The 21,218-nt window shown below is 44.0% G+C and overlaps 1 protein-coding gene across 4 annotated transcripts in view; it reads right to left on the bottom strand.

Annotated features, from left to right (window-relative positions):
• The window catches only part of GPATCH2L (G-patch domain containing 2 like), a 56,933-nt gene extending 40,363 nt beyond the window's left edge, over positions 1–16,570 (bottom strand). For 3 of the 4 annotated variants that reach the window (XM_036012518.1, XM_028507714.2, XM_036012516.1), the window contains exons 1-2: positions 16,413–16,521; positions 13,561–14,232 (exon numbers count right to left, since the gene is read on the bottom strand). In XM_036012518.1, the coding sequence (XP_035868411.1) occupies positions 13,561–14,222 (662 nt within the window). In that variant the 5' untranslated portion in view covers positions 14,223–14,232; positions 16,413–16,521. Of the gene's footprint in view, positions 1–13,560; positions 14,233–16,412 lie in introns of all 4 variants that reach the window. The other variant, XM_028507713.2, reaches the window with a different exon arrangement.
• Between the last annotated feature and the right edge of the window lie 4,648 nt (positions 16,571–21,218).

Here is a 21,218-nt window from a genome sequence, read left to right as displayed (position 1 = left end):
CCTCCTGACTGCATGTGGATGCATCATAGGAATCAAGCCTAATAAAACACTACTGCTATCTCTTATCCACTTAATTAATTCCAGGGCAAACCAAACACTCTAAACTTCGGCACCAACTTCATAATGCTTTCCATGTGAACTGCTTTTATTTCCAACTTGTGAGCAATTAACAGGTATTGTTTTCAAATTCGCAAAAACTCTTAGTTTTTACACTACAGTACTTTTTTTTCTATAGGATCAATAATTTGGTCTCACAAAGTTCTGTATTTTGAAACTCATGCTTGTTGGAAAAAGCAGGGTCAATGAAGTAAAACGCCAGTCTCAGTACCAGAAACTTCTAGAGCAGCGGTTCTCAGCTGGAGGCGGCTTTGACCAGCACAAACCCCGGGGGTCCTTTGGCCATGTCTGGAACCACTTTTGTCAGGACTTGGGGGGAAGAGGACGTTGGTGTGCTACAAGTACCTCTTGAGTAGAGGCCCCAGACCCTGTAAACACCCTGCAACGCACAGAACAGCCCTCACCACGGAGAACTATCTGGCCCGGAGGGTCAGAAGTGCCAAAGAACCCTCACCTAGAGTTAGTAGTGAACAGAGCGGAGGGATGGAGAGGTGTCATGTTAAGGGAGACCACGCAGAGAGGAGCCTGTGCACTTTGCTGGAGTGAGCCAGCCTTCAGGGACAGAGGTGTCACGCCCTTCCCGGGGCTGGGGAGGGCCTCAGACCCTCTGAGGTCTCCAGGTCCCAGGAACCACGAGAAGGCAGCTGGCTCTTCAGGCAAACTAGAACTGAAATGACTCAGAGTTGTACAGGCCCCCCTTCTCTGCCTAATCCAAGCAGAAAAAAAACCCTACAGCCACAGCAGAGAGAGACCCTCCTATAGCCACATAGAGGGAGATCCAGGCTGGAAAGGAAGCACCTTGCTCATTCCAACATCCCCAGTACCTAGCACAGCACCTGGCACATAACAGGCGTCCAGTAAATGTTACGGAATGGGATGAACCCATTCAAATCGGCTCTGTCACTGCCCCTTGCTTTGCCTTTGTAGTAGGTCACTTTACCTCTCCGACACTATTTCCCCGCATATCAAATGCGGACGGACTGTTCTGAGGATGTGACAATATGAGGCAAGTGAACCCACTTTGTGAAGGAACACTAGAGCATTATACAAAGGAAAAGGATGAAAAGATTAGAAAGCTACTTCTGGAGTACTGATTCTTGTATGTGCCCAAATATTTTTTATTCTAGGAGCTAATAACAGTAATTTCCTCACTGGCATTCTTATTAAAATAGTGATCTAAATTCTATGGGGACTCTCAATAATACCTCAATTTAAAAAAATTCCATGGGTCTTAAATCTATTTTCATTTTAAATGAAAAAATAAAATGTAGCCTATGAAATCTAGTTTTCATATTATATTTTATTGATTATGCTATTACAAGTTGTCCTGGCTTTCCCCCCTTTATATTCCCTCCACCTAGCAGCCCCCACTCCCTTAGGCAACTGCCCACCATTGTTCAGATCCACGGGTCATGCACATACGTTCTTTGGCCTACTCCATTTCCTGTGCTGTACTTTCCATGCCCATGGCTATTCTGTAACTATTTGTACTTCTTAATCCCCTCGCCAATCACCCATTCTCCCACACCCCCGCCAATCTGGCAACCATGAAAACACTCTCCATATCCATGATTCTGTTTCGGTTCTGTTTGCTTAGTTTGTATTTTAGATTCAATTGTTGATAGATTTGTATTTTTTACCATTTTATTGCTCATAGTTTTGATCTTCTTTACTTAAATAAGGTCCTTTAACATTTCATATAATAATGGTTTGGTGATGGTAAACTCCTTTAGTTTCCTCTTGTCTGGGAAGCTCTTTATCTGCCCTTCCATTCTAAATGATGGCTCTGCTGGGTAGAGCAATGTTGACTGTAGGTCCCTGCTTTTCATGGCTTTGAATGTTTGCCAATCCCTTCTAGCCTTCAAAGTTTCTTTTGAGAAATCAGCTGACAGTCTTATGGGAGCTCCCTTGTAAGTAACTCTCCGCCTTTCTCTTGATGCTTTTAAGATTCTCTCTTTATCTTTAACCTTTGGCACTTAAATTATGATGGGTCTTGGAGTGGGCCTCTTTGCATCTATCTTGTTTGGGACTTCCTGTGCTTCCTGGATTTGCATGTCCATTTCCTTCACCAAATTAGGGAAGCTTTCTGTCATTCTTTTTTCAAATAGATTTCCAATTTCTTGATCTTTATCTTCTCCTTCTTGCACCCATATGATGCAAATATTGGACCTCTTGAAGTTGTCCCAGATGCTGCTTATACTATCCTCATTTTTGTGGATTCCTTTTTCTTCTTATTGTTCTGATTGGTTGTTTTTTGCTTCCTGATGTCCCACCTAATGGATTTGATTTTCAGCTTTATGCACTCTACTGCTGTTTCCCTGTAAACTGTTCTTTATATCAACTAGTGTATCCTTCAGTTCTGACTGCATCTTTTCTATGCTGTTGAGGTCTTCACTAATTTCCTAGAGTGTTTTTAATTCTGTATCTGATGATTGCTTATCTCCATTTCATTTAGCTCTTTTTCTGGAGTTTTGATCTATTCTTTCATTTGGGCCATGTTTCTTTGTCTCCTCGTTTTGGCAGCCTCCCTGTGTTTGTTTTTATGTATTAGGTGCAGCTGCTTTTTGATAGCGTGGCCTAGTGTAGTAGGTGTCCTATAGGGTCCAGCAGCACAGCCTCCTCTGTCACCTAAGTTGGGTACTCGAGGTAGACCCTTCGTGTGGGCTGAGTACACCCTCCTCTTGTAGTTGAGCCTTGGTTGCTGTTGGCAGATCAATGGGAAGAATTTACCCAGGCCAGTCAGTTGCAAGGACTAGCTGTGACCATTGGCCACCAACCTCTGCCCTCCATGGAGGATCAGCTGTGCAGGGGCAGGGTGCTGGTGCTCCGATGTGGTCTGTAGTTCTCCACTGGGTATGCTGGTCCTGGGGTTTTCCAGGTGGTGCAGGTCAAGGTTGGCCCTCACCTATATTCTCCCTGGGGCCACCCTGCAGAAGCTGTAAAGCAATCTGAGACAGTTGCTACTTGTGCTGGACTTGGAGATTCCCAGGCAAAACCAATCTGTTCATCTAGGCTGGCTGCTCCTAGTACCAGGTGTGGGGCTCACTGAGGCCAGCTTTGCTTGTGTGAGAGGATTTAGGAAGTTGGAAAGCATGAGCCAAGACCAGCCATTCGTATGGAAAAGCTGCTTGGGTGAGCCCATAAGTTGGGTGGGATAGAGTCTCTGGGGATCCCTAAGGCAGAACAAACAGTGTTAGCCAGGCTGATGGAATCTCAGATTCCATCTGAGATGGAATTCCAACTGAGCATGCCAGCTCAGTCTGGATGGATGTGGTTTCTTTAATTCCACAGTTGTCAGACTTCCATTCAACTTGATTGCTGATGGTTCTGAGTGATGGTTGTTCTATATTTTAGTTGTAATTTTGACTCGGTTGTGCAAAGAGGCAAGACATGTCTGCCAATGCCACCATCTTAGCTGGAAGTTGAAATCTAGTATTTTTCCTGCACTGGGTTTCATCCAAGAGGGAAAGAGACACTACCCTCAACAATATCTAAACCACAAGTATCTCAAGAAAAGATTTGGCATTTGAATTGAGCTTATCAGGGAAATTATTAACATAGAAGGTTACTATTAATTATTGACACCAGTAAAGCCATTTATTCAGTTCTACTATAGGCCACGTGAAGTACTAAGTGCCTTATATTCATTATTACATTTGTTCTACCCCAACCCTCTGAAGTTACTTTGTCAACCTCCTGTTACAGATAAAAGAATGAGGCTTAGAGAGGTGAGCACCCACCAGCACTGCACAGGGAACAAGCAGCAGCCCTGAATGGCCACTAAAACATGGCTGGTGCACAGAGAGATTCACCTCACTTACTGAAGTCAACCCTCTAAGTTTCTTTTGAATTGCACCACTTCTCATTCTCATTCTCCTGAAAATTTGAAGTGACTAACTGAACTAAGTAAAGCACTCCCTTGCTTTTTGCTACTTAAAGCATTCAGACACAGCTGGAGTCTTAGTTGTGCTCTGACTACTGCTTATCAGCCAAAAACAGGTCATATGTGCTGAACACCAAGAAAATTCATTCTGTACTCACTCGGAAAAAAGCTCTCCCCCTTCATGCCCTATTTTGAGTTTAAAAAATAAACATTTATTTTCAGTGTACTTACTTAAAACACAATAAAATACATTCTTAGGGATATATATCTATTTGCCCTTATAGTTCCTGAATGCACATGCTCTGAAATGGAAGTAAAAACCTTCTCCTAATAAGTTCTGGGGAAATGCTAGTCTGAACTATTCCTGAATTTAGCCTCACACTAAGTTAGGAAAAAAATTCAGATGACCAGTGGCCATCTCTGATAACCAAACTCCCAGACAGCCTGCTTCCTGGTATTTCACACCCTGGTTGGTCTGTGTAACCAACCACAGGCAGAAGTAATAGGTATATCACTTCTGAGAACAGGCTTAAGACAACGGTGGCTTCTATCCAGGCACTCTGGAGATTCTGTCTCTCCCTCTCCCTCGCCCCATCTCTCCCCCCATTAAGAGCCTTACAGAGAAGCCCATGTGGAAAGAACCTCAGACTCCTGGTCAACAGCCTGTAAGGAATGAGATCTGCCAACAACCCTGTGAGTGAACTTGGAAGGGGATCCTTCAGTCCTAGTCAGGTCTTGACAAAACTTCGGCCTCAGCCAACAATTTGACTGCAACAGTATGCGCTTCTGAACCAGGACCAGCCCACTACACTGCTCCCTGATTCCTGACTTCAGGAACTATAAGAATGTACGTGTTTGTTGCTATGCTTTAGGGCATTTTTTTCTGCAGCAATAACATAGCATCTTTATGAATTCTTTTTTTGAAAATAATTCCCTACCTTCTAGCCTTAATGAGAAGCTTCTAGTGTCGATAAGACAAATCTCTCTAAATTCCCACAGTTGAGAGAAAAACAAAGCTCATCCTCCCACCTGAGAATCTGCTAGTTCTTTCATATTCCTAACTACAGGAGACCGTAAATTTAGAACTGAATGAGAATATTTTACGCCTGTCTCAATTACAACAGGGAAGTACAAAGTAAGTTTATCACCTATAATCAGAAGTTGGTATTAGTAAGTGACCACCTGGATTCCTCATTCATTTAAGACTAGCCAAGTAACTTGAATAAGGGGTATCTCTTACACCTAATCTTAAAAGAAACAAGCAGGTCAGAATGGCTATTGTTAGTAAATCAACAAACAAGTGCTGGGGAGACTGTGGAGAAAGGGGGACTCTTTTGCACTGTTGGTGGGAATACAAACTACGTGCAGCCACTGTGGAAAACTATTGAATCTCCTCAAAAAACTAACAATGGATCTGTCTTTTGACCCAGCTATCCCACTTTGGGGGATATATACAAAGGAACCCAAAACACTAATTTGGAAGAACATAAGCACCCCTATGTTCATTGCAATGTTACTTACAATCACCAAGATATGGAAGTAGCCCAAGTGTCCATCAGTAAGTAGATGAGTGGATAAAATAACTATGGGACATTTACACAATAGAATACTACCTGGCCATAAAAATGAAATCTTACCTTTTGCGACAGTATGGACGGACCTGGAGAACATTATGCTAAGTGAAATAAGCCAGTCAGAGACAAGACCAATACCGTATGATTCACTCCTATGTGGAATCCAGTGAACAAGCTGAACTAACAAGGAAAATGGGAACAAACTCATAGATGGAGAGCAGATGACAGTTGGGAGAGGCTAGGGGGTGGACGGATTGAGAAAAAAGGAAGAAGGACTCATGGACATGGACAACTGTGTGGTGACTGCTGGGGGAGGGGAATATAAGGGGACTAAATGGTAATAGAAAAAAATACAAGAAAGATGAAATGAATTAAATAAATAAGCTGGATGGTCTTATGGCTTACAACATGCTATAAAATAAGCTTTTGTTTTAATTTCTTTATTAAATAATGATATATTTAATAAAAATCTTAAATTGTCTCAGCCTTCAGTAAAACAGAAAGAAAAAATGTCACTCCTAGATCCACTGCCCAAAGACACCTCTGCTCAATTTTTCCCCGTCCTTTTCCCGGGTCAAGGTGGTACATTTGTAACCATGCGTAATCAGACTTCTGAGACTGAAAGTAAACATGACTGAGTGAGTTTTTCATAGAAATATCTCACATCAACTGTGAAATCATTCCCATAATAAATTATGAGACTGAATAATGAAGGAAGTTCAGTCTTTTTAGTTTCATTCAGATGGAAAAATATTGCCAGGAGATATGTAGGTACAGGTATATTTTTCATTAGTTGTCCCTTTTAATCTTTATACTTAATTGTTTTTAAGGAACACTGTTGGGAACCACCCTGCCTGGTTTCAGAAGCTGTAACCCCCCCCCCACCCCCCAACCCTCACCCCCTGAGCTAAGGCTGAGTGAGTGACCTCCAGACCAGAAGCCACTGAAGAGACAAAGCTTATCTCCCTGGCCAGAGCACCGCATCTGCTCCTTTTTCTTCACCCTGCCTGGCCCCCAATGCTTGATCGGTTAGATAATGACAGGTAAGATTCCTCGAGGGAGGAATGATCTAAGACAGGCATGATCACAGGGAACCCCCAGGGAAGGAGTTCGGGGGCTATAGCAAAAGGGGGTGATGGACCCTCGCCCCTCAGCTTTGACATAGTCAGAGTCCTCATTCTGTCTTTAAGAAGTCTCCTAATCTCTTGGTTGCCTTACTTCCCCTGCCTCATTTTAGCCTGAAACAATGCCAGAGGGCCGTGCTGCCCTGTGTGGGAAAGGGCAGGTTCCCTAGGGCAATCAGGCCTAAGAAAGAATGAATAAAATCCTGTGAAACCTTTGTTTAGAATGCTCTCAATTAAATGATAAGGGTCCAAGCAAGAAGTGAGTTTGTTCCTCAAAGTTTTGTGGCCCTTTAGCTATCTGACCCTGACTCAAATAGGCCCTTAGAGTTCTTTGTGTATTATCTATTGTTTGATCCTTACTGCCTAACAATGATTAATGAGCTTTACCTGAATTCTTGTGCAAACGAACCCAATAAAAGCCCATTGAGGAACAGGCTCTTGGCCCTTCCCCTTTGAGAGATCAGCCACCTTTCCTCCCCAAGCAGCTCATGTCTTGGTAGACTTATTCTCATCCGTGGTGGCCAGAGGGGACCCGGCGAGTGGAGCCCCCCCACAGAACACTTTTTCTTTTTAGTTCTGTTTTTTAAACCATTCTTCTAATCCAATGCTTCGGGTTCTTCCTTGGGAATATGTACATGCTCACTGACCGGGGCTCTACTCTCTGCCCCGCAGACCTATGGCCTTCCCTCTCATTTCCAGCTCCTCTCTGCGTTCTGGCAGGGCTGCTGAGTTCCCACATCATCAGCTCACTGCCCAGCAGGATGAACGGTCCTTCATTTTTACATTTCAAATTACATTTCAAATTTCCTACAAATTTTCCTCCCATACACATGGGTTTTCAAACAGGCACCTTTCTGTCCTTACGACTTACTGCTCCTGTTCCAAAGTGGTTACACCTCCTGCATCCTAATGAAGGTTTTCTAAAATGTTCTCCTGGTGTCCAATGGCAGTCATTTTCAAAGATGTGTTGTTCCTCTGAACTTTCAGGATGCAAGTTCTCTTTTCTCTATTCTGCACACGTTGTTGAAAGACCGCTTGTTGAGAACTGGTTTCCCTAGAACCTGGTCTTTGCCAGCAGAAAGAGTTTGTAAACTACCTCCAACCCCGTTCTGTCCCCCTTGGATATGGCAGCACCGTGCTCTTCTCACATCTACGGCTGGCCAAGAAGACTGCAGACCCCAGGCCTAGCTCCCAGCGTCCGTGGCAGGCTTTTGTCGCATAAAGCTGCGTTGGACTGAGACAGGATCTTCTAAACCTCACTGCCTGATTCGGACCCCGTTTTCGGAGTCTGCAATAAATGAAGATATGTAAAACAATACAATTTTTGGAATGCTCTACTATGAGTGCTTTTTCCTTCCCTGTCCATGCAACTTTATTTTTAGAGACTATTTCCTAGGACTCAGTATGCTGCGACTGCCTTCTCCTACCTCAAACACAAATAAACACGGAGAAACAGTAAGACCCCCCATCCAAGAGTATTCAGGGAACTGCAGCCTCCAAACAGACACTGAAAGATGATGTTTGGGAAGTAAAGGATAAAACACCACTCCGGCTCAGACTGCAGCTGCTCAATTTTCTGATCGAAGTGCCCCCCCCCCCCCATTTCTGACCCCAGGGCTGACTACAGAGAAAGATGCAGGGCCTCGTGTCCACCTGCAGGGCGGGCTCAGCACTGCGGAGCGGGGCTTCCAACTGCACTCTCAGCGCAGTTCTACCCTCCTTGGACTGTGGGGGAATCTTGGCAGCAGGCCAGCTGTCAGTCCTAGTTTCTGGTGACATGAGAGTGCAGTGTTTTATGCCTTCGTAAGTACTTTAGTGAGCAGTGGAGGCTGCTTATCAGGTGCTTGATTAAAAAATGAAGTTCAGTGATGGGAGGGAGGTTGTAACTAAAAAGAATGATAGAAACTCCGTGGTGGCAGGGACTTCAGAAGTCATTCAGTTCAAACTGTCTGACTTTACCGTAACACAGTAAGTGGTCACCAAGACCAGGCTTGAATCGCACCAGTGACCTAGAACTCATTCATTACCCAGTGAAACAATTCACTTCATTTTCAGAGTTCTAATTTTTGGAATGTTGTATTTTATACTGAGGTAACACTTAACTCTCTATTTACCATCTACGTGCCATTAGTTCCCTCCACTGGAGCCACACAGAATATCCTAGCATTTTTCAAGAGGAAGACATTTCTTCCAATAGACAGATGCTCAAATACAGTAGTACCAAATCCACCTCCCAAGTTGTCTTTTTGCCGTTGTTCCTAACGATGTACTAGCACAATTTGACTAAATCTACATAAGCACACTATGCCATCTATTCAACACTCTGAAATGCAGGAGTATCGTTTGTAACAATGGTAAAAATACTGCTGGTCAACACCCCTATTTACAGAACAGAAAACAAAATATCCTCGACCTACCACATATATTCTTTTCCACGGCTCCAGTAACCCCTGATTAATGACCTCCACTTGCAAAGGAGGCTACTTACCTTAACCATGAAATAATGAATGCTATTGATCCAACAAGCTACTGCTATAGAATGTTATTGATCACCCAATCTTTGGTTAAAATGGTCCTCATTTAGCAATTTCACCGTTGCAAACACCTGGAGCAAGGCCAGCTCATAATTAAAGAGTTTGGGGGAGTTAAAGTGAGAGGTGATAGACAGAGATCTCAGCTTTCTGCCATTTATTCTTGCTTCTGAGCTATTGTTTGTGTCAGAAGGGATATTGATTTTCTATAAAAATAAGAAAACAAGAGGCACCAAGGGGCCGCAGAAGGTCAGCTCGGGCTGCAGAAGGAGGGGGAAGGTTCAGCACTCTATCTCTGTCACTTGCCTTCCAAGAGAAGGAATATTTTCTTTCCTGTAAAAATCAGCCTCTAATACATCACCCCAGGAAGGCTCTTGACTGCAACCTCAGGCCATCACCAAACCTTCACTTATGAAAGGAAAGAAGCTAAACCATATGCAAAGAGAACAAGCGAATGATAGGTTAGTGGAGGAAGAGAGCAAAATTTGGCTATGAATCACCTAATTAATAACTGCTATATAGGCAATCTGAATAAAGATCAGTAGAAAGTAACTTGACAAAAGAGTTGTCTCATTTTAGAATGGAACACACATGCACAGGAAACTATTAAAATAATAATTGATCTTTCTGCAGGCATAAGAACACTGTTATATCATAATCAATCTTAGTTCCTCAGAACTCAAGGAATTGGTTGGAGTAGAACTGAAGAACAGAGAAAAAGCAAAAAGAATTATTGGTTACACTTAAAGAGACTCCATGTTTAGTTAGAGTGAATTTAAGGAAATTAGAAATAAAGCTCTCTAATTGAGACATACATTTTCAAACCTAAAGCACCTAATACATGCTTTTCATAGGAACTCTCTCTGTGCACTGACCAGGCTATGCTAAATGATCAATTCATCCTCCTAATTTTATAAGTTGGATCGTATACACTCTGATAACCCTCAATACCACTGATGAAAAGTCAAGTTCTACACTTTGATCTATGAATAAACTGGTCCATCCAAGCAAATTTATGAAAAGAGTAACCAAGAGTATTCTTAGAAGCAGTTCTTCCAATGCAGAAAAACTAAGATAATTTTAACAGAATCAACTCACCAAGACAGTATAATATCCAAATCATACACTATAATCTACTTAAACACAATCTCATGCTACTCCTGTTTATAAGGTGTACTTAATAATTGAGGGTAGTAGCCCTGACTGGTATAGCTCAGTGGACTGACTGCCAGCCTGTGAATCAAAGGGTCACTGGTTCAATTCCCAGTCAAGGCACATGCCTGGCTTGTGGGTCAGGTACCCATAGGGGGCGGGGGTATGAGGCAACCACACATTGATGTTTTTTACCCTCTCTTTCTCCCTCCTTTCCCCTCTCTCTAAAAATAAATAAATAAAATCTTTAAAAATAATAATAATTGAGGGTAGAAGATTTTCAGGTCCACCTCACTATTGAGAGGCTGAACGTAATGTGCAATCAAAGAATAAGTAAGAATCACCCCTCTTTCCCATAGAATAGGTTTAGGGGGAAAAACAGAAAGCACTTCTGTTTATAACTACATATGAATCATCATAATCAAGACAGATTTAAGACTCCTAAATATTCAGATTCTGAAGAATTTGTCTTTTTCTATTTCTGCTACTACTCTACCCACTATATTCTCCTAGCCAGCTGCAAGGACTTTGGCATCCACATTACTGCAGAAGCTCTGGCCCTGGCTGGTGTGGCTGGGTGGACTGAGTGCTGGCAGGTGCAACAAAGAGTTCCCAGTCAGGGCACATGTCTGGGTTTCGGGCCAGGTCCCCAGTCAGAGGCACGCAAGAGGCAACCACACATTGATGTTTCTCTCCCTCTCTCTCTCTCCCTCCCTTCCTCTCTCTAAACATAATAAAATAAATAAAATCTTTAAAAAAAAAAAACCTCTGAAGTCAGACCAGGGAGATAAAGGAGAAACAAGGTCTTCTCAATTTGGGAAGAGTAAGAAATTCGTAAGAATCGCTGCCTACTTCAATTTATCCAGGCTCTCAGATAACTAGAATGTGTATTACCACAACCTGACTGTAATGTGCAACAGATCGGGTAAGAAGGGACTAGGAAGACCAAAGTGCCTCATGCTAGGTGACAGGCTCTACATCTGGAACCATACGTGGGCTGTTACCTTATAGGAGACAAGTCAGCAGTCGCTCTCACACACACAATTGTGTCAGAGTTTAACAAGAAATCCTTGGGAAGAAATATACACAAGCTATCATCCCAAAACACTATCTTTAAAATCACCATTCTCAACAGTTAAGATTCCTATCTGGTATGTATGCTCAATATTAAAACAAACTTGACCACCTCAGTTGAGGGTTTCAACATCGTGAAAGGCTACCAGTTGACTAAGTATTTCTTGTTTAATTAAAAATAGCATGATGAGGGGAAAAAATCTTTTCTTAAAACATTTTATTTTTATTTACTTTTAGAGAGAAGGGAAAGTGGGAGAGATGGACAGAAGCATCAACCAGTTGCCTCTTGCATATCCTAGCTGGGGACCTGGCCCACAACCCAGGCATGTGCCCTGACCAGGAATAGAACCAGCAACCTTTCAGTTTGCAGGCTGGCGCTCAATCCACTGAGCCACACCAACCAGGGAAGGAAAAAAATCTCTATAATCCAAAATTATACATGTAAATTGGATAACTAGGCCTTGGAGTATACATTAGAGGAAAATTAAAAACCAAATTATAAGCCTACCGAGTTGTGCAGCTAGATTAAAAACCACTCGTGAAAGGTACAGGCACACGGACCTACGAAGCTTTTCCTGTTACTGACACAGCCTCACCTCCGAGTTCCCAAGGCTTGGCTTTTTCTTTTCTGACAAACTTTAGAAGCAAAGCCCTAAGAAAGGTCATACACCCCACAGTGGAAGCTGAGAGTAACAGAGCCAAGGAAAAAAGCTAAGTCAAAGGGCGGGAAACTCGGTGGTTACGCATGAGCTCCAGGGTCCAGGTGTGATTTCCAGTTCTGCAGCTTTGGGCAACTATCCCACCGCTGCCGACCTCCACTGCCTCTTCTATAAAATACAAACAGTACCCAACAGTACCACAAGACAGTGGGGGAGTGAACATTACGTGAGAGTGTATGCTCTGTACAACAGTACAGTACCTGGCATACAGTGCTCGTAAATGCTAACTAATGTTATCATTAATACAATACAATGGCTCTCAGTCACTCAACCCACCCAGGGAACACCTACGGAGCCATCTGGTTTGATACTATGAAGAAGGGGTGGGGAAAATGTAGAAATCCCAAACACCAGCAAGGCACGGAACGGTGTCTCACCACAAAGCACTGCCCATCTAAAACACCAACAGCACCCCCATTGGGAAACAGAAATCATACATTATTATTATTGTTGATATTAATATTAATATTAAATAATCAATCTGGGGAGTTTCAGTGTTCCTAGGACTATCTGAAATGTAAAAAATAAAATCCAGCCCTGGCTGGCGTAGCTCAGTGGATTAAGCACGGGCTGCGAACCAAAGTGTCACTGGTTCGATTCCCAGCCAGGGCACATGCCTGGGTTGCAGGCTATAACTCCCAGCAACCGCAGCTTGACATTTCTCTCTCTCTCTCTATCTCCCTCCCTTCCCTCTCTAAAAATAAATGAATAAAATCTTTTAAAAAAATAAAAATAAAATAAAATCCACAATGACATTATAAACATGCAACTATTACAGACAAATTTTTCTGGCTCAATGACATTGGACATAAGACTAATAGGCTTCGGCATTGTTAGTTTCAAAGCCTACCATGTATTCAGACCACTTGAATGTCACAGCCATAAAAAATAAACTCAATACAGTCAAACTCTAAGCAGTAGAAAACAGAATTATGGCCCAAAGGTATCTAAAGCCATGATTCTTAATGGATAAAGGTAGTACCAGGAATATTTACAAACTCCATGGGCCTGGCACCTCATTTATTACACACACACACACACACACACACCAGCTTCTGCTGAGACTGTGGTTCTAAAGAATAATACCTATGTATGAAATGTATGGCATAAACAGCAGCACACTTTTTAAAATAAAATTCTGGTTACGTACAAGTTTTGGAACACAAGTTTTAAACGATTTTCAGAAACAACTGTGTTTCCATGAATTAAATAAAATCATGAATGTTCTTTTAAAACTGAACACTAGCGGATTGGTTAAAGGAGAGCTACAAAGTGAACATCACAGTGGCTGGTTTGAAAGGAAGCTCATTTCATCAAGACTGTGGATTTGCACTTTGGGTCAAATTAATCAGGAAATTCTCTGATCAAGTTTAAGAGAAAGCTCACCATTCTGACATGTTCTCATCAGAGCCCTGTTTTTGCTCATCTGCTTCACACTCCATCCTTTCTTTCCTTCCTGTTTTGCTTAGGAAAGTCCTATTTTCTGCTGATTCACACAATCCGTGGCCTGACGAGGTCCAGGGAGTGTTCTCCTTCCAGCGTGACAGACGCTGCTTCTTCGCAGACTTGAACCTACACCCTCTCTCGTAGCTCCAATCTGATACCTTGAGCTTCTGCTGAAGGCTGGCAGCCACCTCTGATGTCACTCGCTTCACCTTCCGCCGGCGCCTGAGCGGTCGGCAAGGCGCGTTTTCAGTAAAAGAGTCAGATTCGTGCCAAGAATGTTGCTTACTCTTAACAATGGTGTTGAGACCTGGGTGCTGCTTGGCTACAACGGTGTCATCAGAGTCACTAAAATTGGTGACTGGGGCCATTTCTCGACAGTCCTTGATGGCCTCATCCAGACTGGACTCAGAGGCCTCGCTGTAGCAACAGGTGTGCTCTGCCAGGTGAGTGAAGTCTGAACGGCGCTTCCGGCCCCTCCGTTTGCGAAGTTGCCGCCTCTGCTGCCGAGGGCTCAAGGCCATCTCTTCCCACAGCTCGCCCAGCTTACTCTGTTCAGATGTCTGCTCCAAGGCTGAGGCTAAGTCATGTACCAGCTCATCCATGAGGCCACATCTGCCAAAAGGAAGTTCAAAAAAAGAGAGAGAGAGCCTGAATAGGTTCTGTTGTTTTAGAACAATGTGACAAAATATATCACAGCACTGCGGAGTCTACCGTATCTAAAGAAAACAGTCACCTTTCATCTGGCCACACTTACAATCCTACCATCTGTGCTCACTCTGGCCACTGAAAATAGTGTGTGGCCCTTGTTAAATGCCTAAAGCCAACATGTTTTTAAGCACAGAACTCACTCACCAGATGACAACTGGGATATTAACATAGACAAGCAAACTCAGGGGAATAAATTCTCCCTCCCCACCACTTTCCCCAGTTAAACCTGGCACTAAATTACCTGATGATATCATCCAAAAAAAAAAAAGAAAAAGAAAAGAAAATGTCTCATCAGACAGGAGCAGAAAAACACACAACTTCAAAACCACGGCTGAAGGACTGCTTTGCGGTCTAAGGTCATTGATAAGAATGCTTGTGGAAGGGAGCAGAAAGACAACTTCAGTGACGCACTTTAAGGAAAACTGTTTGCAGTCTCAGTGACCCAAGAATCTGTCCTCTGAATGGAAAAAAAAAAAAAACAGATGAAGCTTACACCCACTCTGCCCCCAGCTACCACCTGGAAGCTACCAGGGAAAGAACCTTGTAAGAGTACAGCATATATTTTTTAATAACTAGCAACTTTTAAACTCTTGTCCCACCCTTCAGAAAATAAGCGATCTTGCCAACTCTGTGCTTTTGTGCTGGGCGATCACACGGAAACAGGGCGTGACCGAGGCTGCAGTGACAGGCGTGGGTGGAGGCCTTAACATTCCCAGCTAACTGCGTTCCTCCTTTTCTATTCACTCCTGTCAAACCTTCATACTCCAGGGGTCACTCCGGAGGCAAACCTTCAAATGGATGAAAGTAGTAAAGACCAATTTTCAAAATGCCCTTTTAAAAGGAAACATCTAATATAATTTGTACAATAACTATTAAACACATATTAAGTTAGCCCTTTTTCTCTAGCCCTTGTTAAGACCAAAGTATTTCAAGACCATAATTACAGTTTAAATCTCTGAGTGGTGCCACCCTCTGACCGGATTTCCATTCACGCAGTTTACATTCTGCTAAGGACTTCCACAACCTATTTTCATGCTGCCCCAGTGCCAAGGAACTCAAAGGCACGAAACAGTCCACTGGCTTATCTGCCACATCGGTGGGCGCAATGGAGACATCAAGTCCCCAAATTACCAACCAAACAAAACTTCTCTAAGTGTCAAAAGCCACACAAACACACACACAAATGACTAGTTTCCTTTAGAAAATAAGAAGTAGTTTAAAACGCCCCGACTGGGGTTTGGGAGACAACTGTCCCTAAGACCAAAATAGTCTAAACCTATTTCCCAAACGAAGAACTACTGCTGCAAAAACTCTGGCAGAACTGTACAAACTTTAACATGGAACTAAGTTACCAGACAGCTCCTTGTGCAGAACCTTTTCCTGCCTCCAAGACCGTAATTCGCAAAGTAAGTGACAGAAGAACCCCGGGACCCCCACACCTCCAGCCTCGGGGGCACAGTGCAAGAGGACCCCTGGGGCCAGGCAAGCACTCGGGAAGAGGAAAGGTTGTCTGGTTTACGCAAAGGAGGAAGGGGAAACTGGCAGAATTAAGAAGGCAGACGCGGGGTCGGAAGGGAAGACATGGTTGGGGGCCGAGAAAGCGAGAAAGGCAGGAGGACTTCTCGTTCGTGCTCACCAGGGCCAAGGGGTCAGTCCCACCAGGACAGAAACTGCTATAAAGCAAGACTTGGCGACTGAGCTCCCTCCGAGATCAGGTGTCGCAAAGGGGCCACGTGTGGGACAAGGAGGGGCGTGTTTCCAAGGACTCCCCAGCGCCCACGCCCCCACCCCCCCCACCCCCGCCCAGGACTACAGCGATCACAGCTCTGGACACCAAGCCCTCGCGCTGTCGCCAGCCCAAAAGAGCCAGAGAGAAGAGGAGGTGACTGTCCCCACCAGATTGCCGGACTCTCGACCCGTGGGACAGAGGCGATGGGCCCTGAAAAACAAGGCCCGGTCACCCTCGCCCCCTCCCGCCGGCCGCCACGGCAACACGAAGTCTCCGGCCGCTAAGCCACGGCCCAGAGCTCCGCTGGCGCCGGACCCCTGGACCCCAACCCTCTCGACCCACATCTCCCCCTCACCAGCTGTTGCAGGAACCTCCGACAGCCGCCGCTTTTGGGGCCGAGTCTCCCCGGCGAGGTTTCCCTCCCTGACCTCATTTCCGGTCTGGGCCGGAGAGGAGGGCCGGTGGCGGAGAGGGTGGAGCTGTCTGCGCCAGAGGGCCCTCCCTGTCCAGCGCTTCCGGCAAGCGGCTGCGCCTACTTCCGCCCCAAGTAGGGCGGGGCCCTGGGGAAGCTCGGGTACCCACCGGGTCAAGGAGGGGCTGCGATCGGTGGGGGCAAGGCAGTGGGTGAGGTGCCCATCTGGGGAGGATGACCCCGTCCTGGCCTTATCTTCATCAGAAAATTGGGCGGTAGGGAGGAGCTTAGATCTTGTCCTTTCTTACTGACCTTTGTTTCTTATAAAGTGTGTGTGGAGTTGGGGGGAAGAGGATCCTCATTTTAACCGTTTGCGTTGGTACAATCTTTGGCAGGGTAGCTTTGCAGTGTTTTAATACTCAGGGTATTAAAAATACACATGCCTTGAGCAACAAAACAAGCTAGGTACCACTGAATTATAGCTAAAGAATAAAAGAAGTATCTAGGAGTACACACAGACACTAGGTAATGATGTGAATAGTGATACGAGTAAATTAATGAAGGGGAGGAACAGTTAACTCTCTAGTGCAGAAGAATTCCAAACAGTTTATGTAGACTCCCCACCGTGAAGCACAACTGCCAATTCCTGAAAGGTGGGCTGTGCATAGTAACGCCAAGGAGTACATAAAGTGTGGGAATTAGTGACTTTGTAGTAGAGAGACTAGAGAAACGCAACCTCAGCCAGGTGATCAAGGTTAGCATCTGCAGTGCTAAATCATGTTGACAGAACGTGGGCTAGGTGTGATGAGAGCGGTACTTTATCTCTTTCCTGCCCACACCCACGGCCCCACTCTGACCATAAGAAGGAAGCCAGACAAACCCCAACTGAGGAACATTCTACAGAATGCCTCACCAATATTCCTCAAAATTATCAAGGTCATCAACGACAAGGACAGTCTCAGAAACTGTCACAGCAGAGAGGTGCCTGGGGCAACGTGACAAGTTGATATAATGTGGCACCATAAATTGGATGCTAGCACAGCAAGGAGGGTATTAGGTGAAAAGTAAAGAAATTTGGATGCAGTATGGGCTTTAGTTAATAATAATATCTCACTATTGGTTCATTAATTGTGACAAATGTGCCATACCAATTTACACAGCTAGAGATGTTAATAATACGAGAAACTGGGTGTATATAACAATGATTTGTAGTGCCTTTGTAATTTCTGCAAACCTAAAACAATTCTAAAATTAAAGGTTTATTTTTAAAATGCACAGGACTGTTAACCCAGAAATTCAGTCTCTAGGAGTTTTATTCTAAGGAAAAATTGGAAATGGGCAGCGAAATGTTAAATACAGGTAAGTTTATCTTTGCAGCATTGTGGAAGGAGAGGTGACAAGACTAGAAAAAAGCCAGAGACCCGACAGCCATGGTTAGTTACCTAAATTACGGTATGTCTGTGGGATGGAGTACCCGCGAGCTTTCGAAGTTGTGGGAGAATAGCTAATGACATGACGTCATCAATTTCCGATTGTGTACATTTCTGCTGTTATACTTTAATAAAACTGTTACTTTAAAAATGTAGAGTATGATTCTAATCATGTATACAGAAAATTAAATCTTTACTTGCATAGGAATATGACCAGCATGATACACAACAGAGTGGTTCCATTAGAAAAGACTATGTCTAGGATCTGCTGTTTTTATGGATTTTCAGAATTTTCTATGGTGGAAACTTACTGTGAAAAGAATTAAGGGAGGAGACTTGGATGACTGAGCTTTCAAGCCAGAGTGCCTAAAGTGGTTGGTGCCGTTGGCATAACCAGAGGAAACAGGAAGAGAACAGGTTTTGTGGAAAGAGGATTAATTCCGCTTTGGACATACTGAATCTCTGACTCCTACAGGACAGGAGTCCACAGCCATCACCCTCTTTTCTGCTTCGGTGAAGTTCCCCCGCAAATCCTGTCAGCTTCCTTGGCGTCAGTTACCTCCCTCAGCACTGAAAGCACTCACATTTCTTGAAATCCAGCTTTTATATCAGCTCTCTGCTAGACACCTCCACTTGTTTACCCCACCAGCATCTCCAATTTAAGATAGATGGGGGGAAAAAAACTTTATTTTTTTCCCAGCCCCTGTCAAATCTGCCCTTGCTCCATTGTTCCCTGTTTGGGAAATGCCATCACCATCATGAAGTCACCCAGGTAAAAAGCTTCAAGGCCATTTTTTAGTTCCTGCTGCTTCTTTGTGTCTCTTCGTGTAATTAAATGCCGATCTCCGTGGATCCTACTTCTATAGTATTTCTGCACCAACCCTCCCTCTTTTTGCTTTCTCTCTGCTATTTGCCACGTCTGGGTAGGCAGCCACTCCTCTGGATAGCACAGCTAGGCCAAGACTGGCAAAGCTGCAACTCATTGGGGGGAACGGGGAAGGGTAATAAAAGGATTGCTCACACTGACTTTGTGGAGAGTCCAGAAAGGAAAATTAGAATTTGTGAGGCACCAGTGTGCCAGGAACTGCCTGAGAAATGCATAGAAAATTAAGTCGCATGATAAAAGAATATAGTTATGTGTCATATAATGATAGAGATGCATTCTGAGAAGATGGCATAGCCTACTACACACCTACGCTCTATAATGTAGCCTGTTGCTCCTAGGTTATAAACCTGTACAGCACGTTACTGTACTGAGTACTGTAGGCAATTGTGACACACTGGTATCTGTGTATCTAAATATATCTAAGCATAGAAAAGCTACAGTAAAAATATAGCACAGAAGATTTTTAAATGGTGCAGCTATATAGGGAACGTACCATGAATGGAACTTGCAGGGCTGGAAGTTGCTCTGAATAAGTGACTGAGTGGCGGGCAATATGAAGGCCTAGGCCATGACTGTACACTATTGCACACTTTATAACACAGTCCCACAGGCCCTCCCCTTGCTTCCTTTGGACAAGGTCAGAAATAGAACACTGAAGCTGTCAATGGTGCCCCATGAACAGGGATGTGGGCTGGATGGCTTGGAAATATCGAGGAGAAACTGGCTGGGTAAGGTATACATAGCTGTAATAGTGGCTGTCAGGCAGGAGTGAAGGTGGCCTGAGGATCGGTAGGAACGAGAAATCTAGATGGAGAGATCAACTTCCGGCCAACATGGAGGCGTAGGTAGACATACTGTGCCTCCTTGTGCAACCAAAGGACAACAACAATTTAAAAACAAACAAAAAAAAACAACCAGAACTGGAAGAAAATAGAACTGTATGGAAGTCCAACAACCAAGGAATTAAAGGAGAAACATTCATCCAGACTGGTAGGAGGGGCGGAGACAGGCAGCAGGGTGGAGAGGACTCGCAGCAAGGCAGTGACTGGTGGAGCAGGCGGTTCCGAATTCACATGCCAATAAACCAGGAGGAACACTAGGGGAGTGAGACAGACCTGGCAACCTGGGGTCCCAGCTCGGGGAAATAAAGCCTCAAACCACCAATTGAAAACACCTGTGGGAGTTGAGACGGCAGCGGGAGAAACTCCCAGCCTCACAGGAGAGTTCATTGGAGATACCCACAGGGTCCTAGAATATACACAAACCCACCCACCCGTGAATCAGCACCAGAAGGGCCCACTTTGCTTGTGGGTAGCAGGGGAAGTGACTGAAATCCGGCAGAGAATGGAGCAAGTGCCATTGTTCCCTCTTGGCCCCTCCCCCACATACAACGACACAACCCAGTGACAGGGTTGCCCTGCCCTGGTGAACACCTAAGGCTCCGCCCCTCACTACGTAACATGCACACTAAGGCAAAAAAAATGACCTAAATGAAAAAACAGATCAAAGCTCCAGAAATAATACAGCTAAGCGAGGAAGAGATAGTCAACCTATCAGATGCACAGTTCAAAACACTGGTAAGCAGGATGCTCACAGAATTGGTTGATTTTGGTCACAAATTAGATGAAAAAATGAAGGCTATGCTAAATGAAATAAAGGAAAATATACAGGGAACCAATAGTAATGGGAAGGAAACTGGGACTAAAATCAATGGTGTGGACCAGGAGGAAGAAAAAAACAATCAAACAGAAAAGAATGAAGAAATAAGAATTCAAAAAAATGAGGAGAGGCTTAGGAACCTCCAGGACATCTTTAAACATTCCAACATCCGAATCATAGGGGTACCAGAAGGAGAAGAGGAAGAGCAACAAGTGGAAAAGTTATTTGAACAAATAATAAAGGAGAACTTCCCCATTCTGGCAAAGGAAGTAGACTTCCAGGAAGTCCAGGAAGCTCAGAGAGTCCCAAAGAAGTTGGACCCAAGGAGGAACACACCAAGGCACATCATAATTACATTACCCAAGATTAAAAATAAGGAGAAATTTCTAGAAGCAGCAAGGGAAAAGAAAACAGTTATCTACAAAGGAGTTCCCATCAGACTGCCAGTTGATTTCTCAAAAGAGACCTTGAAGGCAAGAAGGGGCTAGAAAGAAGTATCCCAAGTCATGAAAGGCAAGGACCTACATCCAAGATCGCTCTACCCACCAAAGCTTTCATTTACAATAGAGGAGCAGATAAAGTGCTTCTCAGATAAGGGCAAGTTAAAGCAGTTCATCATCACAAAGCTCTTATTACATGAAATGTTAAAGGAATTTAAGAAAAAGAAGATAAAAAATACAAACAGTAAAATGACAGCCAACTCACAATTATTAACAACCACACCTAAAACAAAAACAAAAACAAACTAAGCAAACAACTAGAACAGGAACAGAA

The sequence above is a fragment of the Phyllostomus discolor genome, chromosome 1 (genome assembly GCF_004126475.2).
Source record: "Phyllostomus discolor isolate MPI-MPIP mPhyDis1 chromosome 1, mPhyDis1.pri.v3, whole genome shotgun sequence".
NCBI classification, from domain to species: domain Eukaryota; kingdom Metazoa; phylum Chordata; class Mammalia; order Chiroptera; family Phyllostomidae; genus Phyllostomus; species Phyllostomus discolor.
This window is presented reverse-complemented; position numbering and strand designations above follow the sequence as displayed.